This window comes from Amblyomma mixtum, chromosome 7 (genome assembly GCF_055824585.1).
Source record: "Amblyomma mixtum isolate Tamu chromosome 7, ASM5582458v1, whole genome shotgun sequence".
Taxonomy (NCBI): domain Eukaryota; kingdom Metazoa; phylum Arthropoda; class Arachnida; order Ixodida; family Ixodidae; genus Amblyomma; species Amblyomma mixtum.
The window spans coordinates 89530853-89543978 of record NC_143018.1 but is presented as its reverse complement, the minus strand read 5'-3'; the positions used below and the strand labels follow the sequence as shown (position 1 = coordinate 89543978).

The following is a 13126-nucleotide window of genomic DNA, read 5'->3' as shown; positions in this document are numbered from 1 at the left end:
CTACTTATGTGAACCAGTGGTGCAAATGCGCGCTCACCATTTCGCCTGTTTAAGGGTCCTGGAAGCGAGGTACCTCTGGGCGGTACCCTGGTCCAAGCATATACGGTTCAAGAATGTCGGCGTTGAGGCTATCAAAACTGCCCAGACGTTTTCGTCCCTTGTAAGGTCGAAAGCTGTACTGAAATGCATAAAATAAGCTGTGTGCCATGAGTTCCGCCGCAGAAGGCGAAAATGTTCGCAAAAACTTGCATGCAGGCAGTGGAATACTTGCGTGCATAACAAAAAAAAAAGCCTAGTGCTTACGTTCTGCTGTGTAACACTGTACATTTAGCGAAACCTGTTGTCGCGCTGCTGCCTGTTTTCTAGTAATGCCCACGACCTACAGACATTGAGGGGACCTCGGCTACCACGACAGTCACAAATATTTGATGCCCCCCTATGTAATGCCCGAAAGGGCCCTTAGAGTAAATAAATGAACTGGCGCACCACAACGCGCATTTCACTGGTCGCGTCACTAGATGCTGACTATAGACGCTGTTCCTCTGACTCCCAGGAGGGCTTTCTTCAAAGACCTTCACTGTAATAAAACACAACTGCATGAGCAAACAGTGTGCTCAGGCTTTGGATAGGCATTCGAACCCGGTCACATCAAGGTTCTAAATCGACCAATTAAAAACAGAACAGGAAGGTTTCGGTACCGGAGATTCCGAGAGCGTGGTCACTCTTATCATGTGCTCGAGACCCGGTAAAGCCACAAGTTAGGGACGCTTGTCGCACATACTTGAGGAAGTACTTGCGAGAGTCCAGTTCGTTGAGAGGCCGTGCTTCGGTGCGTCCGGCGTCGTAGGCGACTTTGGCCATTATCAGGACGGGCACGGAGACGGTGAGAAGCCCCTGTAGGCAGTCCGCCCACACCACGCTGCGGAGGCCGCCCTTCATTTTGAAAAGAACAAGAGCGTCACAGGTCGTCTCAAAGCACATGAACTGCGCCAGATGCCACAGCAGATAAAAGTGTTCCCCATTATTGGTCTTAATACACACTATTTGCTAGCTGACTGGTGGTATAGCATGCACGTCAAACGGAACACACAGAACGTTCTAAAACTGTGAGATCTTAGTTCGATTGCTGTATATGTGACACAGTTCTCCATACGAACCAAACACTCCCAACATCGCCAGGTGTCTGAAGAGAACGTTAGCCTGTTAACCTGGACTAAGTGCTCAATGGAAACACCTGAGCCATCAGGGACGTATGAACCGGAGTTCCAGTGCTGTCGAGAGTGGGCCATATTCGATGTGCAATTCTAGTGGGCGTAGGACAAGAACAAATAAACAGAGGCAGGAGATGAGTGCGGGTGCAGTACAATTGTCACTACGTTATCCCTAGGGGAAGACGCTTTTTTGTTGGGATTTCTTGCCTTAATCATGCGCTAAATAAACAGAGAACGTGGTTTTCTGAACGAAAATTGCGAACACCGAGTTCCTAAAGCAAGCGTGTACATACACAGTACACAAAACATTTCTTGGTGTTATGCGTGATCCAGAACTGCAGCTAATTTATCTATAGTGAAGGTGGATTCCATGTGGCCCATGAAGTGGGCATCTTTGATAATGGGTCCTGCCTGTTCACACAATCATGGTTGGCCTGCTTTTGGTGGCCTTTGGCTCGTGCGCCTGCATGTACTAGGCTGGATCTGGAACTCGACCGCGTCCATTCTCAGGGAAGGGTGTAATGAATGAGAAATGGGGTGAGGTAAGCAGGTTTTGAATTACTGCACTGAGAACCACGCTACGGTTCATTTGACAAGCAGTATCAGATAGGGCAGCATGATTTTTCATGGTATTTTGAAGAAAGCGTGAAGCAATCAAACATATTCAGGTTTAGCTCTATAGTCTTTTGTATTGGCAGCTGGACGCAGACAGAATATCTTAGCTCCAAGAAAATGAGATTTCCACCCCTGGACGGAACAGCGGTATCGTATTGCCTTTCCCATACTCCCCTCTTCCCATCAACTTTCATATAATCATCATGGAGCCGCGCGGTGGCTCAGTGGTTATGGCTCTCGGCTGCTGACCCGAAAGACGCGGGTTCGGTCCCGTCCGCGGCCGTAGAATTTGAATGGAGGCGAAATGCTAGAGGCCCGTGTACTGTGAGATGTCAGTGCACGTTAAAGAACACCAGGTGGTCAAAATTTCCGGAGCCCTTCAGTACGGCGTCCCTCATAGCATGAGTCGCTTTGGGACGTTAAACCACCGTAAACCATAAACCTATGCTCACCATGGCTGTGTATGTTGTTGCTGTCAGCCCAATGACGACGGAGCACCAGATCGCTGAAACGTTGAAAACTGGAACAATAAGCAGGAAGCCCTTTAAATACCATGAGAAAGCGCACAGGCTTCCCTAGAAAAGCCGCCTAGAGCATTTGTTGAGATAAGCACTGCTTGACATTTGTTCCCCTGCATGAAAAGCGGCTAGAGGACTCCCGTTTGCAGTAGATGGTTTTCCCGCACACATGCTCCCACTATATGGAGCTCTGCAAGGTGACAAAGTACGTATAAGCGAAAGCATGCCCAAACTTTCGGGAAGCCTTTTTTTTTTTAGACCACTGCACCTCAGATTCTTTGAGCCCCTTATACTTCAATCATAGGGACATAAGAGTTGAAGTAGGTCGTAATACTCGCTGAGGGAAAAAACTGATTAAGGTGAGTTTTTACAAGACTTCATCTTTTTCACTTCGGTCTTTGAGCATTTGGAACTTTCATTTTAACAACAGGATTTGTTTTGGATGGTGGGAAACGGAGTTTGCAGAGCTGATAAGCGCGAACGAAAGATAACAGTTGTGAGCATCAAGTGCACCCTCTGCAACAAATAGGGATCTGAAGCTATCGTGCTCTGCGATGAGTACGGCATTTTCATGCACTGATCTGAACCAGTCAGACTTTGGTACTCATGGGAACCCGCCATCGCAATGAATTCAACTTAAGGAGTTTAGAACTTATTCGATAAGTGCAAATCAGCCTTCCGGAGGATACCTCTGCAGCGGATAAAGCCTCTACACAATTATGCGTGCCTACAACACTAAAACAGGCACGCGCGAACCTGCATGCCAGCTTACATTCGTTATTCGACTGTAGATTACTGACTTGAAGTCCTGATTCGTTCAGTTTAATGGCTCGTACGGTAAACCCTTTTCAGGCATGAAAAATTGACGCAAAAGTTTCGTCAAGTCGATTTAAGCACCTGTGCTCAGTTGCGATGACATCGCTATTGACAATGTTGTGAACGTCTTTCATTAAATGGCTGGGAGGGAAAACTTCTTTGCAGTATCTAAACGCACAAAGATAGGCTTACGTGCACTGAAGAGATTGCTTCGCCTGCGAGGGTTTCTAAAGCGCATGCATTTTAGCGCTATTAAGGCAAAATTTAGTGGTCTTCACTGCCGAGGGTGACTGCGGTTTCGAAATTCTAAAATCTGTTATAAGAAGAAGAAGTCTTTACTTATTTCCACCATGTACAGTACACAGATGCAGGACGACGGAAAAAAGCCGTCAATAGGCGGCTTGACGAGTCCGTCGCCCCACTTAATGAGCAGCGTTTGGTTAACAGCAATCAATTCATACAGTCAAACAAAAGAAAATGAAAACACTTGATCAGTGCAGAACAGAATTAAAACAGAGTGGTCCGAAAAATGAAATCCCAGGATAAATAAAATCAGTTATTCATCCTCAGTAAACATAGATTGAAGCTTAGCAGTGGAGCAAATAAATCAAAGTTAGTAGATAGATAATGGTTTAACAGTGATGGTAAAGAATAACATAGGCGTTCCATGCCAGAGTTCAAACGGGGTGCAACGATTTTTCAATATTCTCCATATCTTGTGCATAATATTGCTCATTCTTTTCTAAATATGCCAAAGTACGAAGGTTATGTATATTATATCTTACTTCATATTTAAATCTAGTACTCAAACGGTAGAGATGTAGTTTATGAGCCGTAATAAGATGAGCTCTATGAAAAAAACCTGCAGTTGTTGCATTATAACCAGCGTTGTACACATGACGTAGGTATCGCTTCTGCATGGCATAAATTTTTTGTAGATTAGAGAATGTAGTGGCAAGACAAGTTGGCAATAGTTAACATGTGAATAAAAGAGTGAATTATAAACCAATTGTTTACGTTTTGTAGAAAGAATGTATCTGAGACGACCAATTATTCCAGTTATCCGAGCTAAATTCGTCACTAGTAAGTTCACATGAGTTTCCCAGGACATGTGAGCAGTAAATGTCACACCAGGGCTTTTGAAATGGTCAACAATGTCAACAGGATGAGAGTTAAAAATAATATCGGCATGAGGAAGGAGTGGCTTATTCTTTGCCCGAAAGATAACCGCTTTTGTTTTATTTGCGTTAATCGTCATAAAATTATAGGACGGCCATTGTTGTAGTTGAACTATTGTGTCATTGCAACTAGAGATAAGTTGATCGATATTATTACCAGAGAAAAATAAGCTGGTGTCGTCTGCGTATATGATAAATTTGGCATCCTGGTTGATATTAACAATGTCATTCATATAAAGGTTAAAGAGCAAAGGCCCCAATATGCTGCCTTGTGGGACACCACAAGCCAGTGGTAGGACTTGTGATCGAGAGTTATTAATTTGGACTACTTGTCGACGGTGGGATAAATATGACCGTAGTAAATGTAACCCACATCCACGTACAGCCTAAATATCCAACTTATTCAATAAAACTTCATGATTGACCAAGTCAAAACCCTTGGAGAAGTCGACAAATAAGCCCACCACGATTATCTTGTTCTCAAATTGTGTTAAAATATATTCTTTTTGGTGAAGCAAGGCTAATTCAGTTGACATATTCTTCCGGAAACCAAATTGGTAAGGTGTTAATACATTGGAGGTTTCGATGAAATTCAAAACCCTGCAATGAATTATTTTCTCCAAAGCCTTTGAAAAAATCGGCAATATAGATACAGCCCGATAATTGCCGAATTCGTTTCGATTCCCCTTTTTAAAGAACACTACTACTTTGGCAACCTGCAACCTTACTGGGAATATAGACGTAGTCAAACACATATTAAAGATAACGCAAGAACTGGTGCAATTACATCTGCGACGTATTTGACGTATTAATATAGATATCAATTACAGGAGACTACACGTCTATCAGTAAATAATGAGATTAACAATAATATTATTGTTATTCTCCTGTTTCTGTTTCGGTTAATCGGTCTTTCTTGACGTTCGCCAGAACATGATATTACTTTCCAGCAAAAAAGCATCTCTTTATCTTAAAAATCCCTGTTTTTTTTTATTAGTCATCGGCTTCCCTGAAACACCTCACATACATGGTCTGTTCTGAAAGTAGTAGGACTCATTTTTTTAAACAAAATTTATTTAAGAGAATAGTACAAACGATTACAATTTTTCAAGGTAGCACCCTTCCGCACCTACACGCTGCTGCCAATGAGTTTTACAGTTTTCGTACACCTCCAGGAACGCCTGGACCGGAATGTTGTTTAGCTCCCTCGTCACGGCCTGTTGAACCACGTCTACCGATCCGTGATGTTTCCCCTCGAGCGTCGATTTTATTCTCGGAAATAGAAAAAAGTCTGGCGGGGCCAAGTCGAGGCTGCAGGGGGGCTGAGGCAGCGTTGCCGCCTTGTGCTGGGCAAAAAATCGGGGTCCTCATTAAGATGATGAAGAAGACCCCACCGGTTGGCCTTTTGCTCCTCTGACAACACTCCCGACACCAACTTCGCGCACGCTTTCCTCACGGATAATTTTTCTGTCACGATCTCAAAAACTTGGGTTTGAGGAATGCTCAAGTCATCAGCAATCATTCTGATACTCATTCTACGATCACTGTTAAGTAAATGTGTCCCTCGCTACACATTTTCGCTGGTCTGGCTGGTCGAAGGGCGTCTGAAGCGGTCGTCTTCCTCCACTCTTTCCTTACCTTCTCGGAAAAGCTTGTGTCACTCAAAAAACACCTGATCTACCCATGGAAGCGTCACCGTAGGCCTCCTTAATCATGTTGTGAGTCTCTTTGCTCGTTTTACCAATATTTACTCAAAATTTGATCGCGTATCACTGATCCAGTAAACGCTCGACGATTCTGCGTGACGAGACGTTTCGACACGGGTTCACAGAACAAGCTACCTCCTCTCTTGAACGGCCGAGAGCCGACTGCCGATTTTCCCCAGCATTCCCAATATCCCCCTTCAACGATCCTGCATGCGCAGACCACCTCTCGTCCGCCCGTTCGCCCAGGAAAAAACTAGTCCTACTACTTTCAGAACAGACCCTGTATTTTATCGTGAGCCTCATTCATATCTCGGTTGAGTTCCAAGATCCTCACAAAGGGTGAAAGAGTATCAGTGTGACAGAACTGCAGGTGTTTATTGCATTATAGAGCTTTTTCTCCCTACACGTCCTTGGTCTTACTGTGTTCATCGCTCAATACAACTTAAGAGTTATCGCGTCTACATTGTTCAGAATACACCTGGAATAAGGTTTTCGGGGAATTCGGCAGCAAATGGGGCTAGGAAGCACCTTAGCCTAAAAAGTTAACCGGAACGGCGTCCCGCTTAAAACATCCGAAACGCAGTTCCAGTTCCAATACTGATATCTGGGGCACCGTTCCAGCTAAACCTTCCAAATGCTGTTTCACTTATTTTAAGAATATGTGGATCACTGTTCCAGTACATGGGTGGTACTTTCTTGCAAAGAAGTTGCTGCTATTAAGTGCATCCGTAGGTGGAAGTTGACTAAGAGTCTGCAGGTATTATATTTTGCGCCGATATTCGTGACAAGGTGATCTAGCGACTGAGTGAGTTTATAGACTGAGCTCAAAAGATAATTTAAGAGCGCCTTTATTGCATTCGCGGAACTGGTGTACAGAAATGCACGGAGGGAAACCTGAGAAGCCCCATTCTTATACAGTTCTTTCCTCAACGCCATATAGTTTCTCGGATTCCTGTAACTGACAATACTGCGAAAACAAATCAGAAGCATTACTGATAAATATCGCATGCCCCGTCCATTACAGGAGAGTTAGGTGCAGAGCGCCTGACAAATGCAGTCATACGCAAAACGCAGCTGATGGACAGCAGTCGGTTTTGCAGCTACCTCCGTCACATAGGCGAGAGTGATAAGAGGCGTGGAGCTTCGTGCTGTAGGATAGAGGAGTTAAGAGAAACCGCAAAAATAAAAATGGCATCAACTTACCTGTCGACACAGCCACCGATGATGCGTAAATCGCTATTGCTCCCACCATTTGCTTCAAAGTGAAACAAAAAGCACAAAAATTGTTGCAGATCATTTACGCAAGAGCAGACTTCAATTTACTGGTCGGCGCCTGGTTCTGCCATTGAACGCTTGACAAATTGTAGTTCACTTACCGACAACAGAATGTAAGTGATAGCAGTTATCACAGAGACAGCCGTATTGTAACGCATCCGGATGTACTGCATGATAACAAAAACAAAAACAAGTGAGAACGAAAGGCATCGTTCAAATATTAAGTTCATGTCAAAATGTCCATATATTAGCGACGGTCGAAACGACAAACAATAACAGGGAAGGCTCCCATCATTAGTAAGGTTTCTAAAGAAATCCCTCAAGATTCTTTAAGCAGGCGCGATCGCAATCGCGTACATTCATAACGTAAGCTTCTATAAAAAGTGGACTCTTTTTCTTCATGTGTCCGAGAATAGACGTAAGCAGTAAATGCATTCCAATAGCGGCATTGCACACTCCAGAGAGTGAATCTCGTTTCGCCGCCCTGTTCTGGCTACGGTTCGCCTTCCTTAAGGCGCCAACGTCATCCGCGACGCGCCAACAGCGTAGTCTAGATGAACTTCATGCTTAAATCAATGACAAGGATCTGGTACTTAAATTAGACAGGCTCGCGAGTTAAATCAATAAGGGCAAGCAGTTCAGCGAAGCAATTATTACTTCTCGAATGGGGCTCGGGAATTCAGAAACACCGGGAAAACGGGGGTTTCAAGAACGGACAGGCATGCTTAGAGTTATATAAAACGTTCTGCTTGCTATAGGCTTCGCTTAGCACCCTAAAATGGTCAAAGGTAGACTAATGCAGTGACCTACACACGCGCGCCCTAGTAAGTGAGACTCCCTTCGAACAATTTACGATGTCCGACTTTTTTACAGAGTATGCACCATAGCAGAGTTATGCTTTCTTTATTCTTGGATGCCATACAAGCATAATATCAAGAATGTGCCTTGTTGAGCAGGTTCAGCAACTGAGATGTAAAAGCTTTGTTGATTGCGTTTTTTGCTTTTGCGTGCATGGGCGCTTCCATGCTCCATTTCGTCGCAGACATAAGTTCAACTACACCTTTCTCTCGGTTCTACATAAACTGTCTTGGTTCCACATAAGTTCCAGTTAAAGCTTCTTTTCCATTTATTTGATATGTAACGGGTCTCCAGTTAAAGCTTCTGTTTCATTTATTTTATATGGAACGAGGCTCAATCCAGCTTATTTAAGTGAAACGCGCACTTTTTCAGCTCCATTGTCGCTTTTATAAGCGGAACGTATGTGGAACCTATTGTTATTTAATCAAGGGTAAACAGAGCGAAAGATGTGAATGCAAAGCGGATGAAGCACAGGACAAGCTCTGAACAGCTAGCTCGTCGTTTTTTTTTTTTCTGCCTCGAAACAGTTATGTGGAACAGAGGTTCCAGGTATTTCATGATGAGTTCCGGATAGAACTAGGTCCAGCTTACAAAATAAGAGGCGGCTAGCATCGCGATGGAAGATTTCTTTTTCTTCCGCCATTGGGCCCGTGACCAGTCTGCGCGTGATGTCTGCGAACCAATAGCCTTAAAGTTCCAGCTGAAATGAGGCCACTGCTTGCTTAGGCTCAGCTGACAGCGGTGGCCCTGCCTTCGTTCCCTCTGTTTTTTGCAATCGGATTCGCTAAAGTTCTCATCAAGTTCTGTGCCCTGGTACACCACCACCCGTATTGCCTTCAATTTGGTGTTTATCGCTGCTCTACGGATACATACCCCAATGCCGTCGCCCGCAAAACTCGGTTCGACAGCGGCTTCCCCACTGACCGATGGCTACCTTGATATTCCTCTTCGCGCCGCCGCTTCTGAAGAGCTCCCCTAGAATTTTTCGACACCCGTGCACTTGTCTCTTCGTGCGGCGGCCTCCATTTCCTCATCTCGTACTCCGGTGCCATTTGTCGGCCCTCAATTTAATCCGTGCGGGGCTAAGCGGCCACATCTCCTCGTCGAGGTTGCAGCGGTTGCGGCTCACTACCGGCGGCCTTTATAGGCGATGGTGGCGCCCCCGCCGGTGGGCTCGTAGAGTGGCTGCGGCTACTCCCATGCCTCTTGGAATTAGAGCACTTCGGGGGCAGAACTGTTGGCTTTTACCTGCGGTTTTAGACGGACCTGCCCGATGCTGCTAGGTTGCCTGTTCGCTGTCCCTGCTCCGCGTGGTCTGCCGGGCGGGTTGCCAGGCGGATTGACGTCGCTCGTCACTTCGACGATTGTGTTTCTTTCTATGCGCAACATCTCCACCGCCTTCCATCTATATTTACTTGCACTCTGCACTTATTTTTCCATTCCATGGTTGCTTAGCGAAAAGAAAATGAATGAAAAAACCCCTACAAGCGCCTCTTAATGGAGAATGTTGCTAACCTACCAAGAAAGCTGTCCCGTATCGGTGTTTGCGAGTTCTTGCCATTCGTGGGATGCAACTCACAGTGGTTGCTTGCTTTCAATACACATGTATTTGTCAAATTTTCTAAGTAAAGCATTTGTAGCGCATAATATCTTAAAATTATTCAATGCCTTTTTTTCGCTGTAGTGATGCCCGTCTTTGTCGAAGCAGTTTTCCCCCTTTTCACTACCTAGAAATTATGGTTTTCAGCGCAAAGCGACTGGATTAATCGTTTTTTTCATGACACTCTAAATATGTCCGACCATAGATAAGATGATATGATTGTAACATTCACCACGCATGTCTCGCTCTGCCCTTCACTTTTATTCGCAAACCAATTCTGGCTTGAAAATGTGACATGGCATGGAAAGCTGAAGCAGATTGTTTACAAATACACTTTTCAGGTTTGAAGGCGGATTCTGTGGCACAATAATAGCTTCGTGGGTGGACATGAAAAAAAGTAAATATTGGTAACTTGTCACGCAGTTAACTAATTTCTAAGAATTAAATTTTAGCTAACAACCTGGTTGCAGTTTGTGATATGAAGCTCGTCGCTAGTAATACCCATATGTTTTTATAATCTCGAAAATGCGATTACCGTCGGCGCTGCAGCCCGAGACTTACTTGTAGTGAGACTTATGTCTTGTAGTCTAGATTAAAAAATAGGATCAATACAGCAGCCCTTACAAGTATAGAGAGAGTGAAGTTTGGCACTTTGTGACGAATTTGTCATATAAAAATTGAAACACGAATTTTGTACGTTGACATGCTATAAACTAGAAGAGCGCGATTACGCTAACGAGGAATGCACCAGATAGAGCCTGAAATTTTACACAGCTGAGTTTTGATAAACGTTGTCTCAGAGATGAAAATTCTGCAAGGAATTGGCAATATATGGCGGGCCAGGAGGCGTGTCCACGGAAATAAGAGCAATTTTTGCGATACCTTACGACACAGCCATCAGGTGTTGTTTCCAGGTGGAGCATCTTCCTTACCACCAAATTTCAGAAATTTCCGACGATTTGCTGCTACAACTCCTTAGAAATAATTTTTTTGGTGCACACCGATATCCCCTAAACTCTTGTAGCCCATAGCCCACCTATGAGCAAATATCCTCGCTCCACAGTGTTCAGTGTTCATTCGTAAATTGAGCTGGTTATTGCACCCTCCAAGCTCAGATAGTCCGCAGGAATAAACGTAATTTTTTGCCTTTCTGGAGATTCAAAACTTTATGCGTGTCGCGGCTGCCTAGCTCCATGGCTTCAAAAGAAAAACGCTGTGTATGTATTCTATCACTGAGGACGTGATTAAATAGAATAAATGTTTCTCTATAGGTGTTCCAGGTACAGCTCGAAAGGAGTAACGCGAAACAGTTAGACGTAATGTCTGCGCCCCTACAGGTTTGTGCACTCTTCCTTCGCAGTACCAGACACTGGCAGCGACTAATTGCGCGCGTCAAGAAACACGCAAGGCCCGACTGTACAGCTGGTGTCATTTATGATCCCGTTGCGTTGTGGAATAGTCTATAGCAGACAAACAGCAATCATATATGGGATACTCCCTCATCTTCAGTCGAATGTTTGTATCGCATCTTTATGCTTCACTTGTAACCAAAGCTTGGGGAGCCGTAAATTATAGCGTAAAACTGCAAGCGCAACGGCAAAGAATACCTGAACACGATTTAGATGTCAGCATGCGTCTGACAGTCTAGCTATATGAGCAGGCGTTTGCCAGTCGCGGCGGTTGTCTCACCTTTCATGTACTCCGAAGTTGCTTGTGATGAGCGAAAATCTGAGATGTGCGCTTTCAGACCTACGTCAACACGACATTGTTATCACTGATTTGTCGCCTCAAATATGTGAAGTGCTGGTTGGAGGAATAAGGAAAGGAAGGTCTGTTTCAACATGTCATAGACAAGAATTCTGGACAAAAGTACTTTTCATTTTTGAACGGTAAAAAGTTTATGAGCGCATTTTCTTTGCATATACGTCATCAATTATGTGTGACGTAATCCAGTGGTGAAAGCGTTCCCCGTTGATCTTTTACCGCAGCCATAACTGGTCGATGCGAGCAAAGGAAACATATAAAAGAAAGATTTTCCTACATATCAGAAAAATGGATCATTACCTTGCATGTTCCTATGCCACTACCTTGCTCCTAGCTCCTATGCCACTACAATTCAAAATTTTTAACCAAGAATGTTGGACATGGATAATTAAAAAATCTCTATGTATTCACGAAACGCGTGCAATGGCACTCTTCCCAGAATTTCCCTAGATGCACTCACCACAGACGCTTTCTTTGCTTTTATGCCGAAGTTATAGTAGCCTGTGGCATTCAATGAGCACTACGGAAGTCTTCGCTCTGATAACGCTACTGTACATTCCCGACCCCGATGACTTCGCGACGTCGTCGATCCTGCTCACAACCATAGTCATGTTGACTATGGCATTTGTTGGCAATATTTGTATCGAAGAACGTAGAAGTTTTCGACGATTCGTAACACAGAACTGCATATTTAATAGAAATGCCCACGTCAGACGGTTAAGGACATTTCTACACCGAGAATGATCAAATTTTGCACTGACCTGAAAGACTGACGTGATGTTCAGCTGGTACAAGACCGGCACGACTACGGTTGCAGCGAATGGAATTAAGATCATGTTAGACAAGCAAAGCCATCCAAGGTGGAGTCCGTACGCGTACGTGTGCGCGGGCAATCCGACCACGCCGGTAGCGGATCCCACGGTGGCCAGCACAGACGCGGCCAGCGGGAGTGTCTGCAGCGACTTGCTGCCGAGGAAGAGCTCGTCCGTGGTCTGTCCGGAGGCTGCCTTCTTCCTTCGGATGGAGAAGTAGCACCCTACGCCCAGACTGACGCCCGTAAGCAGAGAGAAGGCGGCGTAGTCCACCACTTGAGCCATGCTTCCCTACCGTGCGGGCGGCAAGGCGGAAGCTAAGAATGATTTGATGGAAACCCATGGAGATCAGGCAGCTGCGGCGGCGCGTGGAGTCCGCTACTCGACACTTAATTGCCCCTGCCGAACAGCTGCGCTCGATCTGCGGCAGTCGATAGCAAAAGGAAGCAACTTCGTGACAGCAGGCAGTGTGTGACTATTTCACATGCCGTATATTTCGCCTATAGTGTTTTGAAAATTTTAAAAATAAGCGTGTTGAGTTATAGGAGTTCTTTTTTCAGCATAATATTGTTACGGGGAAGGTGTAGCTCGAAGGTGTAGCTCATCATGATACAGTTTAGACTTTTTAAATTGTAGGCTGGTTAATTAATGTTTAATAGATAATTTTCTAACTATTACTGTTTTTCTGTTTGTTTACTGAGAGGCATGTAGGCCGCCGTAAGTTATTAACATATCAGTTTTTAGAATTTCGAAAGCCTAATTACCCTCTGCTC

The 13126-nt window shown here is 44.6% G+C and overlaps 1 protein-coding gene across 1 annotated transcript in view; it reads right to left on the bottom strand.

Annotated features, from left to right (window-relative positions):
* The window catches only part of LOC149336789 (sodium-coupled monocarboxylate transporter 1-like), a 34002-nt gene extending 21364 nt beyond the window's left edge, over nucleotides 1-12638 (bottom strand). The window contains exons 1-6 of the mRNA XM_089554232.1: nucleotides 12303-12638; nucleotides 7421-7486; nucleotides 7248-7299; nucleotides 2279-2346; nucleotides 782-933; nucleotides 38-178 (exon numbers count right to left, since the gene is read on the bottom strand). Of these exons, the coding sequence (XP_089410358.1) occupies nucleotides 38-178; nucleotides 782-933; nucleotides 2279-2346; nucleotides 7248-7299; nucleotides 7421-7486; nucleotides 12303-12638 (815 nt within the window). The remainder of the gene's footprint in view (nucleotides 1-37; nucleotides 179-781; nucleotides 934-2278; nucleotides 2347-7247; nucleotides 7300-7420; nucleotides 7487-12302) is intronic.
* Nucleotides 12639-13126: the final 488 nt, after the last annotated feature.